The 24,563-nt window shown below is 34.5% G+C and overlaps 2 protein-coding genes across 4 annotated transcripts in view; one reads left to right on the top strand and one right to left on the bottom strand.

Annotated features, from left to right (window-relative positions):
* Window positions 1-22,736, bottom strand: part of LOC149070597 (E3 ubiquitin-protein ligase RNF34-like) — a 34,033-nt gene extending 11,297 nt beyond the window's left edge. Inside the window, exons 1-4 of one of the 2 annotated variants that reach the window (XM_089248989.1) lie at window positions 22,427-22,736; window positions 20,063-20,206; window positions 12,922-13,356; window positions 4,094-4,273 (exon numbers count right to left, since the gene is read on the bottom strand). In XM_089248989.1, coding sequence (XP_089105115.1) covers window positions 4,094-4,273; window positions 12,922-13,356; window positions 20,063-20,206; window positions 22,427-22,429 — 762 coding nt within the window. In that variant the 5' untranslated portion in view covers window positions 22,430-22,736. Of the gene's footprint in view, window positions 1-4,093; window positions 4,274-12,921; window positions 13,357-20,062; window positions 20,207-20,402 lie in introns of both variants that reach the window. The other variant, XM_089248990.1, reaches the window with a different exon arrangement.
* Window positions 22,737-22,820: 84 nt separating this feature from the next.
* The window catches only part of LOC149070596 (potassium channel subfamily K member 2-like), a 56,576-nt gene continuing 54,833 nt past the window's right edge, over window positions 22,821-24,563 (top strand). Inside the window, exon 1 of one of the 2 annotated variants that reach the window (XM_089248987.1) lies at window positions 22,821-23,035. The gene's annotated coding sequence lies outside the window, so the exon portion shown is untranslated. The remainder of the gene's footprint in view (window positions 23,036-24,563) is intronic. The other variant, XM_089248986.1, reaches the window with a different exon arrangement.

The raw sequence follows: 24,563 nt of genomic DNA, 5'->3' as shown, positions 1-24,563 counted from the left end.
TATTACAAGCAATTGAACGCAACAAAATTAAAATTGCATTTTAATTTTTATTAATTTGTTACTATTATTTTTTTCATAATATTTTGAGACAGGTTTTTTCTGCGGGGAAGGGGGGCTACTCACGTATCACTACTCAAACTCAAGAGATTTCTGTTTTTTTTTTCATCATTACAAGTGATGAGAACCACGGCTGGATGAATCTACAGCCGGAAACACCTGGAATATGTAAAATTTTTGAGACTGGGCATGTATTTTTTTTTCAACTATATATGCCCAATGGTAACATATTAAATATTTATTCAGGCCAGGGTTGGGGTTTTGGATGTCCTTTTGGACAGAACACGTGGGATAAGTTTCAAAATGTTATGTGGAAACCTTTGGATTTTTTTTTTTTCATGATACCAACATATTAAAAAAAATACTAGCAGAAAATAAAACTAACTAAATCAAAAATATTTCAAAAAGGTGTCATTTTGATTTTTTTTTCTAAGTTAATTGTTTCACCAAATTGATGGTTTTAAGCTGGAAATCCGATAGTACATTAATATCACTCATATGAATGTTTAAATAAATACAGTTTTCAATTTTTTAGTTTGTTGTAAATGTTATTTCTAATTCACATTTTATTTTTTATGTATGATTATGAAGCAGGTACTGTATTTAAGACGGTGTTTGTCCAAAACCCTGCCACGCGAATCTCTCCAAACACGTTTCTTTAAAAAATACATTAATATTGAAGGTACCATATGCATAGTCAGTTATAATCATTGCATTATTGAGAAACTCAACATAAATATTATTTTTTTATTAGATAGCAATAATAATGATGTGAATATATATCAATGGTGTAGTGTTTAATTGATGCAAATTGTTCTATTTTGACTTTTAAAACTTTTTCTTTAAATTTTAAATTGATGTTTCTATTTTACATTCTCAATTTTTAAAAACTAATCTACATATATAAAAACGAATGTATGTCTGTCTGTTTGTCCTTTATGCATTACTATACTATTCATCCGATCCCCATGATACTTAAGGAAATTGTTGAGTACACTCCCGCGAAGGTTTCTGGCATAGTACATCTATCGTAAGTGGCGCGTGTGTTGAAGGTTTCGGGCATAGTTGATTAGCGGGTGCTAGACAACGGTGATTAATATTAAAAATCATTTTTTTATTAAATTAAACATTGATTTATTTTTAAAAAAACACCTGCTGATGAACTTAATGCATGTGTCAAATCATCAGTTCTATGGCAACATGTAAAGAAATTGACTTTGAAAACCAGTATGTGTGTACAACTACAAAATGATGCATCCGCCGAACGTTTTGCAAAACAATGAACGATTGCGAACGTTTCGCAATTGCTGGATATTGGGAATGTGGGAAGACAGCAATCAACATTTTGTAAGATAACACCAACCAAAGACGAATTGATTCAAAAGGTTTTCCCAAATATCGCGCGGAATTACAAAAATCATCAGTGGCTCAGTGCACGTGCTATATTAGCAGCTAGAAACAACGATGTCAATGCCATCAATTTCAGCATTTAAAACAGAATGCCAAGCGAAGCGACAATGTATAAGTCCATTGATACTATGATGAATCAGGATGAAGTTGTCAATTACCCAACGGAATTCTTGAATTCACTCGATTTGCCAGGTATGCCACCACACATTTTAACATTAAAAATTGGCGTGTCTATCATTCTTCTCCGAAACATCAATCCACCACGACTTCGCAACAGTAGAAGACTTTCGGTAAAAATGATCAACAATGTCATCGAGAAGCTACAATTTTGAATGGGAAATTCAAGGGGGAAGATGTATTTTTTTTTATTGTTGCCACGTATTCCAATGATCCCAACAGATATGCCATTTGAATTCAAACTTTTACAGTTTCCGGTGCGACTCGCTTTTGCAATGACTACCAACAAAGCACAAGGACAACCGCTGCAAGTGTGTGGGCTAGATTTGGAGAATCCGTGCTTCTCACATGGACAACTGATTTATTCATGTATGCACCAGATGGAAAAACAAAAAATATAGTGTATCCATAAGCACTCTAATAAATAAATAGAATTAAAACAACGCTTTGAAATGTTTTTCATATGAAAATGAATAAGTTTCAATAAAAATGACACGATGTGAATTGAATGTTATCATAACGAGCTTCCTTGAATTTCCTTTTTTTCTGAGATCGCAGCACCGTGCGACAGGTAAACTAGTTATAAATAAAGGAAAATATCTGAAGAAAATAAGGACACTATGTAGCACCTACTCATGACTAACAGAACACAATTTTACAAACACTGATTATGCCTATATGATAAAAGACTTCAAGACCCAAAGTTTCTGTTATATTTAAATTGCTGCACTTATGAGGCTAGAAGCTAATATTTCACCGAATAAATTCAAGCCATATTTACAATTCTATCGCATGGGGGGAAGCAATACGAAAACACTGGAAGAAGGCTTATCAAAAGACTGCCTTTAACACATTGGTTTTTTTTTCATGTCCCCCCCAAGTTATGTATCAATTGAAAGAATATTTTCAAATTTTGTTATCTTAGAAATCATCTTGGCACAGCTAGGGCAGCTAAATTAGTTATGTGTTATTGAATGTTAAAAGGCGCAGCTGCGCTTGATGATTACGTAAGTTTAATTTCATTCTGTAGTCATATCTATTGTTTTTTTCTAATTTTCATGTGACAAATTTTTATCCCATTCTTGTCTTGTATCTTTTATGTTTTAATAAATCTAATATCTAACCTCAAGACAGTTGTTTTCAACTGTTTAATAACCTGATATCAGTCATACAACCCTTTACATACTGTTTTGAATTTAAAAATTTTATTATATTTAATGTAATTAATAATATATAATTTTAAAAGTTTAATATTTGATTACAGAAGTTACCTCTTCAAATTGCAAAGTTTTTTACTTAAAGTTATAAATAGCAGGTTTTGGATAGTACGGTAGAAACCATGGTATTTACCATACTGTACAAAACCTTGCCAACCCTGATTCAGATGTATTATTTTAAAAGTTGGGCATGTACATTTTTCGAGATTTGTCCGGCTCTAATGACAACACCATTTTGTCAAGGTAAGAATAGATGCAAAACTGTCTTCTTTAGTTTAGGAAATGAATCACTCGAATTTTTTCTAAATCAGAATTTTGAAATTACATTAAATATGTGCATGGGCTTGCATTTCACAATAAAATCATCTTTCATTAAATTACCATCATTCATAGAATAAAGATAAAAAAAAATCCCCAAATCAAGTATTGCTAACAGAAAAAGAACCTTTTGCAAAATCATCTGAAAACTGCATATAAAAGTGTTTCTTCTATATTGGAAGCATTCAAATTCTGAGCAAAACACATTTCTGTGAGTGGAAGCCTAAAGACGAAGCGTCAAAATGTCAATATGATTGGTACTTTTTAAATAATTGAAAAATTACAATTTCCTATCATTTCAATTTTTCTGAATAATCATTCAACATGTTAACTAAATTTTTTTGACATCTCACACCCCTCAAAAATGCTTTCCTACAACCTCAGAAGTGTGGGAACTCCTGGTTAATTACTACTGTCTTAAACACACTATATAGCTTCAAATTTCTGAAGCAACAGATAGCTTTAATGTTTGGATACTCTGAAAATCAACTTGAACCTGATAACACCACCACAACCAATGATTGAATCTAGTCAAAGAGTAGCAAATATGTGTTAAGTTGCTTTGGAGGTCTTTGGACTAAATAACCTTTCTTTTCTTCCCAATAAGGTTTTCTACAAGCAAAATAGGACTCAATGGTAAAAAAAAAACTCGCTAATAAAATGTCTTCCAGGAAAAAAAATGGGGAAGGAACAGAGTAGCTGCTCATTGTAGAAAGGTGAACTTTCAGAAAAGAAGATTTAGACAAGATTACAACTAAATTTGTTATATGTGTACTTTGTTGAAAGTGGTGTTCATTATAAGCAACTAAAATAAGCAACAAATATAAAACACAAAGGACATGGGAAAACATATGTGAAAATTCTTAACATCTATGTTCGTTATAAGTGAGTCCGACTGTATAAATAATTCTAACCTTTTCTGTGGTTTTATTTCTACAACTTGTTGAATCTTGTCTTGCACTATCTATGTCCATGGGAATGACTTCTTCAATGTCATCTTCATCATCTCCATTTTCATCATGAACATCATTTTCCTCTCCCACATCATCATGTAACGAAAATACTGTGAATCCATCGTTTTCTGACTCGTGAACCTTGTATTACAAAAGAATTGCATCAGTAACACTTTTAAATGTCAAAAACATAAAATGTACTCTATAATATAATTTTTCTTTCAGTAGACCAAAAATTTGTCAAACCTAGAGATCATATGAACAACATAATAAGAAAAGGGGGAAAAAATATTTATTAGAATTCTAATTTCAGGATTAAAATCTTATGGCAAGTTTACTTGTCATGTATTAACTTGGAGCACCAGCTAATGTTTATTAGTATTAGTATAGAACCGAGCACGCCCAGGCTCTGTTGCTTTTGCGATATAAGATCATTGATCGCGAGATCGTGGGCGTGCCGGAAAAAAACTCAAGCCGGCCGGGACCAACATCCCGCCAACCAAGCAGCACAACCACGCTAATGTTTATTTCACAAGGTAAGTAAACCACAAGAACAACATTCTAAGCAAGCATGTTGCTCCAAAAGAACAACATTCAAGCCGTTCAGACTCAGACCTGGTGGTATTATATACAACTGAAACTTTGTTTTTACTGTATTAACCAGGGCTGGAACTAGTGATTGGGGGGGGGGGGGGTATATGCTCCGCTGGCAACATTTAGGGAATACAAAAAACTAGTGAAATTATCAAATCTCAATGGAGAGGGATGGCAAAGTCATGTTTTCCCCCTCCTTCCTAACAAAAGGTACAAACATAGTGCACACTAGTTTCAGCTTCTGCAATTTTGCTCTGTTATGGATTGGAGACATGAAATTCAAGATTTTAACCAATCCATAACAGCACCAACTTGCCCAATCAGAAACTAGCACACACTATCTTTGTACCTAAAAGTCCTGGTTACAAGCCTGCTACAGTGAAACCTGTACAAAACAAAACTTCAATAGACTGAAATAATGTTAAGTTTTAGACAGATTTCCATTTTATAAAGGTGCAAATCAAAGCACTAATAATTGAATGGACCATATTTTGATTCCGTTTAAGACAGGTGGTTTCTTTCTCGTATAGTGTCCGTCTTAGACAGGTTTCACTGTATTAACAAACTGGAAAGCTAACAATGTGCTGTTGCAGATATCTTCTGTTCTATTCTTCGATATCATTTCAATAACATGGCCCGAACAATCTACATATATTTACTAACTTTTCTCATGTGATTATCTAGAAATGAATTCTTTAAAACCAAGTCAGAAAAATCAGATGCTAATTGTTTTTATGTACCACCATTGCTTATCTTAGTTTGATTTTTCAAAAAAATTATCCTGATAATATGGTACCACTTCATATCTCAAAGGGAAAAAGTCTTGGAATTTTGAATACTAAATCAGTTAAATAATTGTTTAGTAAGTCTACTCGAATTCATAAAAATGAGTAGTTTCCAGTGAATTTGGATGGCTGTTTTAATTGTAATTTAATTTAATCGAATAACCACTAAAAAAAATTTTTCATAATAAATGAGGTAATGAAATATTTTATCCAAGGACTCAATGGACCCCCCAAGTTAAGAATCACTGGTTTAGAGGGCATCCCATTCAATGAGAAGATCCTTTAAAGATGTTATACTGTAAAGGAATTAGCAAAGTTACATAATAGTATCGTTCAAGGGATAATGGTATGAAAGGATGGACTTTGAAATTATGTATTTCAAAGCCATACCAGCCAGGTATTAGAAGTTAAGAGTCCCAAAGAATATGAATCATGAAAGAAACCTATAAATTTGGCGCGTAACACGTAAGGAATACAGAATCGAAGAAGTAGCATGAAAAGTAATGATAAACAGATCTATAAATATGGGGACTGAAATGAATCGTATAAAGGGTGCAGGACATTATGAAAGAAATCGGTATAAGTTGTATAAGAAGAATATGGTAATAAAATTCAGCGGCCGCGCTTATATTTCAATGATATTTGCAGCTGGTCAGAATTTTGTACATACGTAAAAGCATGAGAAAGTCCAGGGTTAGAGTAGATGGTATTACGTGAAAGAAGATTTGCGAATTCCGGGAATAGTTCCCACAGGAACGTCAACCGAACCAAAGGGATAATAGCAGTAGCCAATGAAACCCATGTCCATAGGAAAATGTTATCCAATAATGTAAAGTGAAAAGAAGTTTGGTAAAGAAAATTTAGGAAAGAAAATCGGAATTAGAGAATGAGATGAAGTTTATGGAATATAGGTAGAAGTAGGTGGATAGCCAAGGACAAATATATATATGAAGTTTGAGAAGTGTGGACACGAAGAGTATAGGAAAAGGAGAACAACTCAGAGACTGAGAGAGTGAGAAAGTGCGTAGAGTGATTCAGGATAGTTTCTCGAAGTCCACAAGATAGGTGTGAGATGGGCACTCATAAAAGAGTGAAGTTGATCTTCACCGGAATTGGGGTAAGCCACTCTTCCGAAAAAATATAAACCAAATATAAACCAAATATTTAACATTCACTCTCCATGTTACTCGTATAATGTAATGCAGTATCCTAACTTTTAATGTACATTCATATATGTTGTCATAATTTTAGAGTAGCCTAATTATTAAAGATTAATTAACTATTTTATCTTTGTTTCCTTCGACTTATCATTCACACGAGCCTGTGGTTATTGACTTTCGTTACACAGCGCAAGGTGAATTTATAGAGCATAAAATTCGTAAATTTATGAATTAATTCGATCACAGCATTTGGAAAGATTTCATCAGAGGGATGATTAGATTTAATAAACCAAGACATTTGTATGTTGGTGAAATGAAAAAAATGAAACAATATATGAATAGGGCCCCCGTGACACCACTTTTAACAACTGTATGCAAAAATACAGTGAAAATCCTATATAACAATATTACTTTTGATCCTGATGCACTTTTTGTAGTGTTAGCACATTTCATCTATGGCAGAAAAAAAAAAATCTATATAACAATACTTTTCTCTAGTCCCTTGAGTATTGTTATACAGGAGTTTCCATGGGAACAAAATCATACAAAACCAAAAAAAAAATCAAAAACATATGAAGCCCCTCTTAACAGTCACTCCTGTTTTATGGTCAAATAAAAATTTAAATGATGTATTTTGCACCCCGGCTTAATGGTCACTCTTAAATACGACCACGGACACCATTTTCATCATTCATTTATTTATTCATTCAATATTGTTTGGCCAAGGCCTATACAAGGGAATGCGGTGAAGTTTGACAGAAGAGATGGTTGATGTTACAAAAGAAATTGGAAACTGTTGTACAACCAATAATGTTTGGTGGGAGGTTGTTCCAATCGGTTATTGTTCGAGGAAAGAAACTAAATTTGAAACAATCAGTGGATGCAAAGATGGGTTTCAATTTATGGGGATGGTTAGTTCTATTAACCATCCCCATAAATTGAAAAAGTATGAAGCTCGTGTCGATGTGAAAATGGCCATGAAGGATTTTGAAAAGGGAAGTTAATCGAGAGATATGTCTACAGGTGGAAAGCTGTTGGCGCTTGAGTTCAGTAATGGAGACGGAAGACTACCAACAGTTCAAAATGAAGCGAGCAGATTTATTTTGAATAGATTCTAGTTTATCTATATTGGAGAGAGTATGGGGGGTCTCAGATTTCACAGGCATATGAGAGTACAGGAAGGATATAGGTTTGAAAGCAGAGATGCGACGGCCACAGTTCGACAGATACAGTTCATGGTACACAACCATGCACTTATCAACGCTAAACGTCATGCTCCATTCATTTGCCTATGCTGCAATCCTGTTTAAGTTGGTCTGCATCAACTCCCTATCACTTTGATTCCCGATTACCCCCCATTAGCTTCACGTCATCTGCGAATTTGCTAACAATCCCATCGATAAAGCAATATAACATTTATTAAAATATAAATTTTATTAATATTGTAATTTTAATTCATATTTTAATAAATGTTATGTTACTTTATCGATGGGATTGTCAGCAAATTCGCAGATGACATGAAGTATTCGTAAATTTATGAATTAATTCGATCACGGCATTTGGAAAGATTTCATCAGAGGGATGATTAGATTTAATAAACCAAGACATTTGTATGTTGGTGAAATGAAAAAAATGAAACAATATATGAATAGGGCTCCCGTTAACAATAATGACACCACTTTTAACAACTGTATGCAAAAATACAGTGAAAATCAGTGCACCAGTATATTTTAGCACAATAAGATAAGTAATAAGAGCTCTAAAAAGGTAAAAACAATTTTTTCTTTTGCAATCTATAAATTTTATTAATATTGTAATTTTAATTCATAGATTGCAAAAGTAAAAATTGTTTTTACCTTTTTAGAGCTCTTATTACTTAACTTATTGTGCTAAAATATATACTGGTGCAGTTTGGTTTATACTAATAATTTTTTTAATTTAGACTAATCAGAGCAACTGCTAGATTAGTTAACTTTTCGTCACAAAAGAACTACTGCACATCAATTTTACACACACACATAAAATCTCAGTGTTTTAATTCTTTATCAATAGTTCATGAAACAACTGCAAGGTAATCTTTCACATACTACCTACAAGGTAATCTTTCACATACTAACTACAAGGTAATCTTTCACATACTAACTACAAGGTAATCTTTCACATACTAACTACAAGGTAATCTTTCACATACTAACTACAAGGTAATCTTTCACATACTAACTACAAGGTAATCTTTCACATACTAACTACAAGGTAATCTTTCACATACTAACTACAAGGTAATCTCGAACACAGGGTCCACTTAGAGGGCGTGTGCGGAAAATTCACAGACCAACAATTCACCGCTATACTCTGTTCGCTCCAACTTGGCTCCTGATGTAAATAAACCGCTGTACCAATTTTCGATATCACTCTGCATCCTTTATCTCTATTGGTTGTAATTTTACCCGCCCCTTCATTACGTGTTCCGAACACGTGCGTTTTTTCCTCAAACATGAGATTGTAAATTTGTTACGAAGAATTTTCCTGAAATTTTTTTTTTCACTGCTCTCCAAATTTTGTTGAAATAAAAACTGTTGATAACACTAATTAAAATAGAAAGAGGTATATATCTCCCAAAAAAAAAATTCAATAAGGTATTCTGTCGTTATCATGGCACACGTCTCAAGAGTTGGGATGACAGGGGGCTCCAGCTCGGACATTGCCTGCAACAATTCTTGTTATTTTTTTTACGCTAAAAGTTTACTATATAGAAGGGCTGTTGAAAGGTTGGTCTGAAGTGCCACTAAAGATCACAGTCTGGGGGTCTTGCGGCAGGATGTGGGGCCAAGGTCGTTACAAAAGCTTGTGCGAGTTGTTTATTATTTTACGGCAGATAGTGAGAAAAAAAATCCTAACTCTTCCTTATTACTTTTTTTTTCTTCAGAATTTTACAATTTTATTTCTGAGCTAATTTAAGCCATATGATTTTCCTGGGCCAAATATGCTACCAATTATAACGTGAAACAAATTATCAACAACTTACCGCTGTGTTGCCGCTTTTTATTTTTCTTGCGGTCTGTATAACTAAATATTTCATAATAATCCATGGGCTGTAGCAGTTCCAATTTGACGAGAGAGAGTCATCCACATTATTTTGTTTCTTTACTTCAACCTGTTGTTGATATCCTGTTTTTTGGTCAAGACAATTTCCGTTTTTTATCCGTGCGTAGGTTGCGAGCCATGACCCCAACATCCAATAGCAGGAGCCCCCGGACTGGGATCTTTAATGGGCCCCCGGGCCAGGCTTTCTTACGGGATCTATAGTGTCTGTCATAATGAGGCTAACTGAATCAAAAATGAGCATTACTCTTTCGAACCAGATTTTCAAAACTTTACCTTCATGTCTTCATGATAATCCTCAGACTTTTTCGGCTCGCCGTCTTCGACAAAAAAAATATTACTTCCTCCCAACAAGCTGCTCAAGTAGAAGAGGGAATTCTCCAGAAATGCATATATTCACCACGAATGATAAGTGACCCCCCCCCCCCAACCGTCTCCCGTGTATGTCAAAGCGTGTGGGAGAGAAAAAAAATCTTATTGGCAGCAACTTTGTTCATAGGAGTCAGAGCAGCTGCAAAGAAATGAATTTTCAAATGGCTCTGCCAAACAAGATAGACACGCATATTTCATTTATGTCATCAAACGATAAAGAAGAAAGCTCTTTTTCTTGCGAAACCTCTTGAAGAAGCGTATACAAGTGTATATCAAATCTGTTTGCGAATAGAAGTCATAATAATAAAATGAAACTTCCCTTTAAAAAGGGGACGGTAATGTTTGAGTGAGAAAGGCGTATCCTGTCAACACCCATCCTGAAGACATAGCAGCAAAAACGCTTTGACCAATCTTTAAAAAATATTTTTTCTCGTCTTACAGATAACTTTGAAATAATATGGAATAAATATTAAAAAGAAATAAAAATTATAAGGTATTTTATGGTATGAGGGGCAAAGACAAAGAACTATATTTTTGGCTGTGTTGCACAGTAAGAAAAGGTCAAATGTTCTTCAACCAATCATTTTGGGCATCGCACACATGCTTTTATTTACATCAGGATCCAAGTTAGAACGAACAAAGATTAGGAAAATTCATCGCCAGAAAATTCAAAGGCAACAGTTCAATGCGAGTCAGTTAGCAAGGGAGTGAGTGATTGAGTTACTGAGTCAGTGAGAGATTGAGTTACTGAGTCAGTGAGAGATTGAGTTACTGAGTCAGTGAGAGATTGAGTTACTGAGTCAGTGAGAGATTGAGTTACTGAGTCAGTGAGAGATTGAGTTACTGAGTCAGTGAGAGATTGAGTTACTGAGTCAGTGAGAGATTGAGTTACTGAGTCAGTGAAAGAGGAAATGAGTGAGCAATCTACTGAGTCTGTGAGCGAGAGAGTGAGTGACCTAGTGAGTATGTGAGTGATTAAGTGATTGAGCGAGTGACCTAGTGAGTAAGGGAGTGAGTGAATTAGTCAGTTAGTTTTTAACCTAGTCGTGTCACAAATGATTAAAAATCTGATTGTTCTATATTATATTGTATATATTACAATATTGACCTAATGGCATATCTATAGCTTCAGCGATTTTGGCTCAGAGTGATTCCAACGAATGACCCTTTCATTATTGAACCCCCTCAAATATGGGAAAACCTTTCATAGTGAGTTTTCACGTCGTGAAACAAAACTATTCACAAAATTTGATATTTATAGCTTCATCAGTCTTGGCTTGGCGATGATAAATCAGTTCAGGACATGTTATTTTATATACAGTATATAGATACCCACTTAATAAGACAGGATTTCTGAAAGTTCATCACTCATGGGGTGTTCAAGTGGCATGGGGGGGGGGGGGATCTTCGCTGAGTAAATTTGAGATTGCCGAGTCCACATCAGTGAAGTCGCTGGTAACTGCTAGTTCATCATAAAAAAATCCATTGGTTACTGATAACCAGCGATGTTTTTTTATAATATCAAAGTGATAACAGGAGATGATTTCAAGCATTTTAAGGGGGTTAGTTTATCGCTTATCCACTTACTTTATTATATTTTAATTCTGTTATTATTTCTTTTAATGTTTCGTTAGAAGCTTCTGAGTAAAACATAGTTAATGGAATTGTTGAATATACTCTCTTGTATTGCGCAACAGCAATTTTTAATTTCTTCCGTATCATCTAAATTTTTTCTAATAAAGTCATTATTAAAACTTTCTGCCATATCTTTAGGATCACTTACTTACTAGGTCACTCATTGACTTCAGTAGCTCATTCACTCACTCAATCGCTCACTCCCTCGCATTGAACTTTGTCTGTGGATTTTCCGACAACAAATTTTCCTAGCAATGAATTGTTGTTGATGGGTTTTCCGTAAACCCTTTGGGGGATGTGTGGAGGGTCTGGGGTAAGGAAAAACACACATTAGAAGCCCTCAACTTTGGCAATATATAGCAATGTCAGAGTCATCTGAAGGATAAGATGACATGAAAGAAGTAGAATGCGAGGAGCAAGAAAGCAGTGTCAAAAACGATTCGGTTTTTGAAGCACTGCAAGATGGTACAATAACATTTACTAAAGTACTGGAAGGATCAAATACATTTTCCATTTCCCAACAAATTAACACTTTTCAAAGACATTGGATTTAATCTCACTTAAAATATATTTTGGAATTGGAATAATCAGGAAAGCCCACCAAACATCCATTAATCAGTTTTTTAAAAAGATATAAATCCAGTATATGCAAACTTTTTTGAATGTGATCTTCACATATTCCCAAGAGATAAATATAATCTGTCCAGGAAATTTGTTAGTGTTAAACTTCTTTGTATAACATTTTTCTTTTGTTATTTTAATTGCATATCATTGCAATAATTATGTACTTTCATGACTTTAAACACATCTTATATTATCAGAATTTTTTTCATTTTTAAGTAATGAACCATTTCAGTTTTTGTTAATACTGTTATTTTACAGTTTCAACTAAAACCCACTCAAATACAATTACCCCTCTTCTACGGACAAATTGTTTTGTCCCGCGAGTGTTCGTGAAAGGAGGGTTTTACTGTAAAAATAAATTTATTCATTTATAATTAAAAATAAGATACTTCCATAATTTTGATGCATGATGTGTAAAGGGCAGAGAAAACAAGTTTTCACATGTAGAATCTGCATTATAAATATGTGAAAAAAAATACAATTAACTCCACTATCTGATAGGGCAGGTGAATCTTACCTGTACTTCAGCAGTTACATCAATTACAGGTGGACTTGTTTGTTCTGAAAAGCTCTGACGAGTGAACAAACCAGTTCTAGTGGCTTCATGTGAAGGTACATTCGGTAAAATGTCTTCAACAATAGGTGCTTCTGCCTCTGGCCTGATTGTGTGCTTCTCATAGTTCTGGGGATACGCTGATGCAGCATTGCGCAACGTAGCATGATGTATCACTAAGTCCACCAATTCACTCTTCTCCTTGCATCCATCAATGGGAATCTTGTTGGAATCCAGGAACCAACGCAAGTCTCTGACTCTTAGTCCCATCACAGCTTCACGATTGAGCGGCACTGCTCTCAAGACTATACACCGATGACACTGCAGAGGTTTCTCACATCCTTTCATCTTTCTTATGCATGACATGCAGAAGTTATGCCCACATTCGCGACAAGTTTTCTGTAATGAATCAATTTGATTAGCATCATTGCAACAAACAATCTCTTGTGACTCTGAATCCATAACATTAGGAATTATTAAAACCAGTTCATATGAAGAAGTGGGAAACAAGCAGTCCTATGCTAATGTTCATTTTCAAATTTAGTGTATGAATTCAAGAAAAAAAAAAATCAAATTTTTAATTTTCAAAAAGCATTGTTAGGAAAGAAAACACTGACAACAAACACTTTCAAATACATTTAACAATACAAAAATAAACTATCAATGTGTATGTGAAATAGAAGCACATCAACAAGAAACCATAACATGTTCCCAAGAAGATTTTTACAACTTGAAAGAAAATTTAAGTTCCAGCCAATTTTTCAGGAGTTAGGATAAATTTCCCCCCCCCCAAAAATATGAAAGGGAAATCATCAAAATTTCTGGTGAGAGGAACCCTGATGATAATGAAGTAGTTGATGTAGCTGATTGCGATGTAACAGATGGAAGTGATGAGAAATTTAAATCCGTCTCAGAAAAATATAATATTTGAAACTTTTAGTGAAGGGCTGTTGTGCGCTCTCTAAAAACACAACACCTTTGCCATTGATTCAACAACACACTCTATGACTAAAAATGCTTGTTTAGGAGTATTATATCACCTCTTAAAATTTGTCCCATGAATTGTGAATCACTTTGTATATATTTTCTGGTATATAGATTCCAATTTAAATAAATAACGTGATCAGCACGCATTCCCAAGAGATAATTAGGATCTATCCAGGGAATTTGTTAGTGTTAGTAGACATCCATGCCCGATCCGGGATTCGAACCCAGATCTGCAGTCAGAAGCTAGCTCCTTAAGCACTGGACTGCCAGGCGGCGAAAATTTCCATAAATTTTGCAATTAAATGTGGAAGAAAATAGGGTGATGAAATTATCCATTCCAGCCGCTCTAGGATCAAACAAATATGAAAAAAAAAAACCTCTTTAAAAGTGAGAACAGGTTGTAACATAATTTTCACAATTTTGACCATTGTTCATGTACGATATTGAATTGAGTGGGCCATGGTCCAGGTAGTGCAATGGTGTAAAAAAAGAGAGGGTTGCCTTCTTAAAGAACAGGAACCACTCACAGAGGAAAAACAACTAACTCAACATTTCTTTTTTTTAGTTTCTTTTTATAAGGACAGCAATACCTGAAAACAGGCAATAAAAGTTCATAATCCTTTTCTGTAAATGTTGCAAAATCTGACATTGCCAGTCTAAATCCAGAAACTTGGAAACTGTGAATGGGAAAATAAATTATAACAAGACACATACATAAATTGTATGGTTAAATGTCATAAGACTTAACCATGTAATATAACCTTATGAGCTATGGCTTTTTTTACAGAGATTTAGTCATTAAAAAGTGGTGACTTCAATTGAATCAAAAATGAAGTAATGATGTAATGCAGTACACGTTATTAGAAGTTTCAGGTCAGTATAACTTCAATCATGAAAGAAAAAGAAATAACTTGTCAACCTGCTTCTATCTGCAGTTTATTGGTACGGTATCTGTACGAATGTTAGACCACCTGCCAATAGACCATATTTCAGACACACTCGGAAATTAGCACATCTGAGGATCAAGAAGTAGTGTCTGTGCTGTCTAAAAACGGTTGTCATTTCTGGTAGCATTGTGATAATGGATTGTTGTGTGAAATTCCGCAATATCTAAAGTGGCAAAGAGGTGCACAGGTACTACAACTATTCAGTTAAAATATAGTGCTAGAGATTTCAAACTTAAAAGATATAACTACAGCAACTTCTTCTCAGTTATAGTTGAGAGCACTTGCAATTCACAATTGACAAGAGAATTCAAACATGACAATCTTGTGAATAACATGCAATTACCTACTCACAACAAGACACGCATTGTTTGATGCTCTCCTTGAAATGACCTAATACATCTGCAGCAGTGATAGTCCAAGTTAGAACATGTGTAACACATTTTACGAATTGAACTCATTGCATGTATCAGTGAGAAAATTGTGATGCTTGCCCAGGGCCATCTTAAGAACATCATGGGACCCTAGTGCCAAGTGGTTTTTCTGAAGCCTTACTTTGTAAATTTCAACCGGGTCTCATTTTTGTGACGCCCCTCTTCTCTTGAGGCCCTGTGCCGTGCCTGGGTGGGCCTATGCGTTAAGATGGCACTGTGCTTGCCTGCAGCCCCCTACATAGTATGCACCATCAAATCATGGAACTAGAACTGTAAGAGTGATCTGATGCAGTGTTATTACCCAAAAAGCTGAATGGCTTATCACTGCCTTATAATAATAAGATGCCCCTTCAGACCATAGTACCATCACTAGAGCGCAGAAGTTTAGGCACAAAAAATGGCCGAAATAGACAGGCAAAAAAGCACTATAAATACCTAAAATAGGCACTAAAAAAAAGCATTTATAATTTATGGAAGGAAGGAAATATGTGCATTTATGGTGTGAAAAACAATATAAAAACATGAGCTCCCAGAGCACTGTCTTCTCTACCCCACCTGCTGGTGAGTTATAACGTCAACTGATGACCTCTTGGGACAGTCATCGGTCAGCTATACAATGCCTGAGCGAGACATAAATTGTGAAACATGTGGAGAAGAAAAAAATGTCTAATTTTCCTCCGTTTTTCTAACATGGGCTGCGTTCATCTGAAACACCATGTCTAACACCCATGGCTCTCACAAGGGTAGGACTGACAGAGCTCCAGCCTGAGAGCCAGGGACGATTCTTGCCATTTTTTTCTTTTCATGCAACAAATTCATTACTTTGGGGCCGTAAAACTTCTGACAAGAGGGCCCCACCAAAGATCTCAGCCTAGGAGCCTTGCTGCAGGATGTGGGGGCCATGCTAATAATATCCGGTCAAAGCAAAGTTTACTCATGGCAACGCCATGTTCCCTATCTTTCAGATCACTTATGTTTAAATGGAGCTGGGGGACAGGGAACTTTCTGATGAAAATTAAAACTGAGAGTTGGAAAATTTTAAAAAAATATTTCTTTTGTTCTCCATGCTCAAAATATCCAAGTTTCGCATATTATGGTCTCAGAAATACACCAATAAACTTGACCCATTAAATTAATGCCTGTCCCTTTTTATGAAAATATGCTATTCATTTTACACAAATTATTATTTTGATTCAAAAATTGCACAGAAATATTTTTAGCCTTTATATTACTTAATCGGCACTAGACAGCAGCATAAACTTAGGGGCCATTCAAATATTATGTAAGCAGATTTTCAGCCATTTTTTGACCACCCTCTCCCTCTTGTCAGCAAAAGTCAGAAAAACACTGACCCCCCTCCCCCGTCAGCAGCTTAGAATATTTCATATCTTCAAAAAGGGGTGGTTGATGGCATAAGCAACCTTCAAATCCCCCCCCCCCCGTCATTAAAAGTCAGCAAATCCCAAATCTCTCCCCCCTCGATGCTGACGTAATACTTGAATGACCCCTTAATAATACTTTGAGAAAACACCTTTGAACATTAGCATTCTTCCAGAAAAAGTGTGATCAAAATTGCGTTAAGAGGCTAGATATTACGTTATATGTTTTTGAAATTTTCCAAATCTGATATATAATACAGTTCATACACTTTTTTAGTTTACATGTTTTTTTATATTTAGTAGATATATTAACATATTAAGACAGAATTTTTTGCATTTGTAAAATGTGTCTAAAAAGGGACGCTAGGCACGAATGGCCTCCATATATGTTCATGAGAAGTAATTCTGTTTTTCATTCGGTTTTTATGTATGGAATCTTATTTACATTACCATAACTGGATTCACATGATAAATATTTAGAACAGTGCACTTTTTATTGCCCATCAAGATACTTTTTTTTTGCTTTCATAGAGGAAAGATAACTTTGTTAAATGATGGCAATAAGCATTTATAACTTCAATAAATAATTACATTTATTTCATTATTGGTAAGTTAAATATATGCTTCTTGTTGTATTCTTAAGGGGTTTTTTTTTATCGAGTGTAAATTTTATCTTTTCAAGTTATATTTTAATTACTTCAATTTGCAATTTTTGTCATTTTCAAAAATTTTATTCTTTTGCATTAAAAAAGTCATTTTTGTTAGTCAAGTCGAAGATAAAAAAATTTAGTTACAAAAAAATCCATATTAATTTAGGTTAGTTCATTTTATAACAGTCTGAATGTTGAAGAGGTACTAGCATTGATAGATGATTTATCTGATGAGGGATTCACAAGGATGCGGATGTTTGTATTTTTTTCCCCTCAAATGAGAAAGATATTACTTATGAAGACAGAAGTGCCAAAGATCAAGTAATTGAAGACCTTTTTTCCGAGAAACAACTACAGGCTGCTGCTACACTTAGTCAGAAAAGTGAACCAAGACAGATAATGTACCAAGGGTTTTTTTCCAAGTGGTAGTGAACAATCATTCAAGGAGCCATCTATAAGACATAGAAAAATGACCTGGAAAAAAAAATCTGAATGACAATTGAGTTTTAAAAATTTACCGAGAGAAAAGAAAACAAATCTTTCATGGGAGGTCCAATATGCAAAGTATTCGGAAACCCATTGGTCTCCTGTGTATATATTTGAAGAATTTGTATCAAATGAAGAACAGAGTATTTTGCATGCCCATTAAGAGGGTAATACAAATTACTCTGTTACCAATGAAAAGTCGCATCTATTTTTTGCAATGCTACTAACCAGTGGTTATGGCAGTTTATACTGCAGTGGCGACTTTACTGGTCATATTCAACTGATGTACAGAACATTTGAGTAGCTCTGCAATGTGTAGGAATCATTTTGAACAAATTATGCAATACTTGGAGGTAAAATCATGCGAAATTGGACGACCAGCTCAAAAGGCTCTTAAACCAAGAGTTTCTGAATTTGAGAGATATATGACGGAAAGCACATCATTAGACACATTACATAGTTGTCAACAATAAGACACAAGTAAGATGTGCTTACTGTAATAAAAAGGTTTACAGAAAATGTAACAAATGCATGATTGGTTTACACGATAAGTGCTTTCAATATATTATCTGAACAGGATTTAAATACATTTCTAACACTAATTTCTGTAAAAAGTTATTAACTTGTACTTATTTATATCTTAATCGTTTTTTGATTATTTTTATTGTATGCTTTTGTGTAGAAAATTATTTTGTTTTATTAAAACAATTTTTGACACACGGAAAAAACATGTACTTTTAATACCTACTGTCCCTTTTTAGGGACGTTTATAATTTTTAACATAAAAATTAAAATTTGCCCATAAGAATTTTTTTACTATTTTCCTAGCAAATTTTATGTCTTTTGCTATATGTGTACAAAGAAAGGCATTAATGGGTTAAAACTATGATAAAATAGGCATTTATGGCAGAAAAAGTTTAAAAAATATATATTTTTACAGAAAAGCTTGAAAATAGGGAAAAAAAGGGCATTTATGGCATTTTGCCTGAACTTCTGGGCTTTAACCATCACATATCACATTCTATGGTACAACGAAAAATCCTCCCTCCTTCCATTTTATTTATGTCAATTAACAGGTTTTACACATCACAATCATAGCGTTTGTACCCTTCAGAAGCAAGTTCATGGTATGAAAATCATTATCCACATCATTGGTCATAGTTCAAATTCTGAAGATCGTTTATACCAGTGTTTCTAAACCACCGGGCCCTGACATCAGTCAAACTGAGCCATGTTCACTATTACAAATTAATTTCACATTAGCTGTGTGTATGGCTGAAACATCCACTCACAAAAATGAAATAATGGGGTTCCCAAGGTTGAGAACCACTGGTTTATACAGCCCCCTCCCCTTTTCCCTTTTGATATGGACATTAGTGACTCTTAAGTTAACATCACAAGCAACCTGTTTGGCTCCTCAACAGCCTCTTATTTTCATGATAGAATAGTAGTTTGCTCATGACGCTTGTGCTGAATAGGACAAGTTCAGTCATTTTCATAATTTTTGTGTCATACCGTGCTTTTCATTTTCTTAATGTTCAAATCTTTTCCTTTGCACAATTCTTTTAGAGTTGTGATTTTACTAACATGAGTGTGCTTATTTTTTCTGCTTTCAGTCAGGAACTTAATTATTTTTTTCTCTTAAATCCAAAGAGATTTTTTTTCTTGGCAATTTTTAAGCCAAAATCAAAAATGAAACAGGTTTCTAAAATGAATATCCAAATGCAAGGCCATAACAGGCAAAATGCCCAACGAGGTGTCTGAGAAAAAGATGCCCATAACAAGTATGGACGTCATATTTCTAATATACAGCAATCCAATTAAAAATGCAATCACAAAAATTATAAACAATATATATATATATATATATATACATGAGAAAATATTATACAATGCCCATAAAATGCATTTATGGTTGTCTTATTCTAAGTATGGATAGCTTCTTGAGATTTACTCCAACATTTTTATTGTATTTCTTTTTAAATGTGTCAACTCCAGGGGTAAGCTATTAGAGAAAAATTCCCTGCGACATCATAACCTAGAATTGTCCCTTACCAAATGATATTGGTGTCCCCTTATAAAAGCAGTCGATTGATAACGAATTAATAAATCATGTTCCATCCTATCCATACTGTCGACAATTTTGAACACCAATCATATCTCCCCAAATATGAAAGAAATCATCAGTTTTAAAATTCAGTATAACAGATCGAAACAATAATTACCTTATGCCTGAAGATATTGAATTTCAGATTGCAAAATTCGCAAGACATATTTGACCACCTGGTGTTGTTTGCTTGTAACACTGTAAAGTCGCCTTTCACTGCAGATGTTCCCATTGGAGCACAGCACACGTAACGAAGAAATTCCTAAGTGTGAGAATTTGTGTCAAATTTTACATTAACATATTACGCGACTTAATTTTTTTTTCCACACATGATACATTCAATTCTGATCATAAATCAACAATTACACCACCACCTTGCTGAGCAATTTGCCTATTGTGGCAGTTGTATAACACATTGCAGAGCGAGGGAAAAAACAATTAATTTCTTTGATGCTTACATAAACTATATAGCCATAAGTCAGTGTTCACAATGAAGTTTAGCCATTTTTTTTTCGAATCTCTACTAAAATACTGGGCAAATAGTTCTTTAAATTTAGAAATGTAAACATAATACTTGAGCTCGCACTTCCCAGTGAAAGTTTCTTGTATACTTGGAGCTTTGAAGCAGAATATACCGAAATCTTCTACTGCAGAACGATTTAGAGGAATTTTTAAAAAATATATAAAAAAAAACCACTATTATCAGAATTTTTACTGCAGAACATTTCCAGTCAGCCGAGGACATGTCACAGAGCAATGCAAAATATTCTGCTTCAGTGGACTTAGAGTATATGAGAGAGACATGAAGACTTGTCACTTGACATGAACACTTATCCAGTCAAGAGAATGGTTTCATTCTATGTTTTCATATTGTTTTGAATCTTCTATTTTATTCCAGGACTGGACAAAAAAGATCCAAAATAATATTTCTTTTGATTTTTTCAGGGCATAGTGACATTCTTTCATGTTGGTAGCTATGCTACTACAAATTCCAGATGTTTCGGGCTGCTCTCAGTCTGCACAAAGAAAATTTTAGGTGCGAACACCAATTTTTTAATGACCTTGACAACCTGGGATTTGTCCAGCCCTATTCTATTCCACCATTGTTTGTCTTTTACGTTTGGTGATTTATCGAAAATAATTATTTTAATGCCAAAACAAAATGTCACCACAAAGAAACCATATTAGCCTATAGCAAGGCTGGACAAATCATCTTCTTCATCAACATTGTACAGTCATCCCTTGGCTAATGAAGATATTTAACTTTGGAATCATGTTTGTTAGCCGAAATCTTTGTAAGCCAAAACATGATTTTCTATATGTTTCCATGGAAAATCAATTCATTCTAGATTCGGCTTAAAATATGAAGACAAAAGCTTATAGAACACTAAAGGAACATGGTATAAAAAGCCAAAAATTGATCAAAGGCTAAAATGAACCGCTTCAAAACTAGATACATCGGAATTCATTAAAAGTTAAGGTACTGTTGAGAGAGATCATTGTATTATACACTTACACTATGTACACAACCATTATAGGCTTCAAGTATACTGACGTTGACACAACCCAATCAAGTTTTTAGGTGTCCCCAGCCATTTATTATTTGGTCTGCTCATTTCTGAGTCTGATACATTCAAGTAGAAAAAAAATCTCTTGAATGTGCCCAGACTGTTCAGTTTGATGCTAAGTCTTGCACTGAAAGAATGCTTCCTCTGAAAACATAGACTCCTTTTTTTCAATGCATTTTTCTGGTTGATTTCTAATATACGGTATAGCTTTTTGTCACCAAGTTTCAAACTAAGCAAAAACAGTGGTATGTTGACATCATCCTCTCAGGCACACCCAAAAGCCTTTAAAAATGTGCCAATCATTCCAAATATATATATTTTGATAGCACCAATCAAAATGAAGGTACACATCTGGAAAAAGATTCTGAGGTGAACAGGAGCTAATCAGGCTTGAGTGACAATGATTCTGATGATAATTGGAGACAAAATTCAGCCTACAATGTGGCAGTTTTACGTTAGCGAGTGAATCTATATCAAATCAAATGTTCACTAGCCAAATCTGTATTTGTAAGCAGAGGCCAAAAATCATGAAAATCTTCATTAGCTGAAAAATTCATGAGCCAAGGTATCACCGTACATTCAATATTTCCAATAACTCTAAGTCAATACATCTAAAAACCCAACTTCAAACTTGACAAATAACAATTTCTTGAGAATAAAAAAAAAATACTTTTTTTTTCATCGCAACAACTGTAAGTAATAATAATGAACAACAATCAACACAAATGAAACCAAAACATTGATTCACTGCCTATACAATCTGCTTATTAATATACGAGGGGGTGGGGGTTGAAATTGTTTCGTATACAAAAGAAAGTCACTACTCCGGTATGATTTCGTACATAACTTCGTATTTTACTTTCAACAAGAGCTAAAATTTTAGACAAATCAGTAAAATACAGTCAATGTTATACCATTAGTCAGCAGCGGAATGATTCGCCATCACTCGAAAATACTATCGCGAAACATACACAAGAGATAAGATTGACAAGAGATTTTAGCTGAATCTTGGTAAAGGACAATGTAATTCATCTAAACTCGGATCAACAATATTAATTTGAAACAAAAAATACAAAATACAATTCCTCATTCAATTAATAATAAGGAAAAAAAATTTCCCAATAACATAAAAACAATCACTGGGGGGAAACTAGAGCCATCACAATCTAATCGAATATAGCAAAAAAAAAAAAAAGTGAAACTGATGTAAAGTTCAAGATGTCAGCAGCAGGAGGAAATAAAACTGTAATCACTCTTTTCTCCCCTCCCCTATCAACATTAAAAAACAATATTTAAAAAAATTCAAATATTTTAATGATTTCTATCAATTATGATATAAAATTAAAAAAAAAAAATAATAAAATTTACAAAATAACATCATTTAGTAGAAACAAGTCCTTAAATTACTCAAGAGGCCTCCTCTATCTCACGAACTGTAACTAGAGGAACGAATATATTTTAGTGGTTCCCACGGTGAGTGCCGCGCTATCAATTGGTAATTTGCGTTTTCAAGGTCGCATAATGTGAGTGTAAACGTTAATGATTTATTTAATTTACACGTAAATTATATTTACATATTTTTTAAAATGCATTAATGTGTTTCACTGAGATCAGTGTCTAACAATACAATCTCTACGTATTTAGGATGTTATTTATTGAATCAGCTTTATATGATCCGTTCTTTTAGTATGTAAATAAGGTTCCGTGGGCATTTTCTTTGCATTAAATTCAGTATTGCTTTTCCTCTATTGATTTTTTTTTTTTAAATTTCATTTTGTTAAAATGTATGATCTTTAAAGATTTCATTCGGTATTCAAAATCTTGGCATGTTATAATCAAGATCGATGAATTCTCATTCGTGCGTAGTTCGAATTAGATGCGTGTTCGTTCTACACGTGCTTGTGATTTATTTTTATTTTCCCGTTTTTGTGCTTAAATTGTGTATAATTCCTGTTTTGAGCATAAACAGTTCGACTGTTCTTGCCCTTCTTTACTGATGTAAATGTTTACTGAAGTTGCTTAATATTAAAGAACAGTGGCTCTCAACCTTGTTCCATATGCAGGGCCATCTTACAAGCATCACGAGCCCCTGGGTCGAATTTTTCTAAAGCCCTACCTGGGAAATTCTCAAAAATTTCAACCAGATCACATTTTTTGGGAGGTTCCTGGGCCGTGCCAGGATGGGCTCGTGCATTCCATATGGTCCCTACCCTTTCAGTCCTTGGTCATTGTGCTGGACTCTCATCATGACGATCCAGGGTCGGACCTTGCCTGTACTGATGGCTCACTATCTTCCATTCGGGCCCATTTGACAAACTTTACATATCTTGTGATAATTAGGGTATCCAAAACTGAGGCGTGAATGCGCGCTGGCCTCTCATTTGAGAGACTTTTTCAAATGAGAATATCTGAAAGTCTACAAAAACAAAAAAAAATGATTTGATAGTCAACAGAGAGCAGGTCGACCAACAACCAGTGCTGCCTTAACGCATGGGTCTACTCAGGCACGGCCCCGAAGCCTCAAGAGAAGAGGGGAGCCTCAGAGAGAGAGAGAAACAAGAAGTAATTGAATTTTTTGAAAATAGGGCATCAGATGAATCACCTGGCCTGGGGGCCCATGATACTCTTAAGATGGTCCTGCCAACAACATGATACTTATGTAACATAAAAATTTAAGCATTTACCACTTTAATTTCAAAAAAATAGAAGATAGCCTGATGGCTGCAACAGAGACATAAAACAAGTAGGCCTATAACTCTAACAACATAAATACGTTACAGGCCATGCATACTCTCAGAGCATTCAAGATATGGAAGGTTACCGTTACCAGTGATACGAAGCACCGGACTTTGTATATGGGAGGTAGACAGCAAGCACCAGCAAAAATGTGAAACAAGCACAACTCTGACCTATGGCCCTCACAAGGGTGGGACTGGCAGGGCTCCTGCTTGGAGGCCTGAGACAATTCTCACATTTTTTTTTTCATAGTATAAATTCACTGCAAGAGACCTGTGAAAATCTTACCTGGACACCCACCATAGATCACAGTCC

This window comes from Pholcus phalangioides, unplaced genomic scaffold, assembly GCF_987345545.1.
Source record: "Pholcus phalangioides strain wild (caught in Gottingen) unplaced genomic scaffold, Ppha-v1.0 ptg000021l_1, whole genome shotgun sequence".
Classification (NCBI taxonomy): domain Eukaryota; kingdom Metazoa; phylum Arthropoda; class Arachnida; order Araneae; family Pholcidae; genus Pholcus; species Pholcus phalangioides.
The sequence above is the reverse complement of the archived record's forward strand: the minus strand, read 5'-3'. Positions and strand labels throughout refer to the sequence as shown.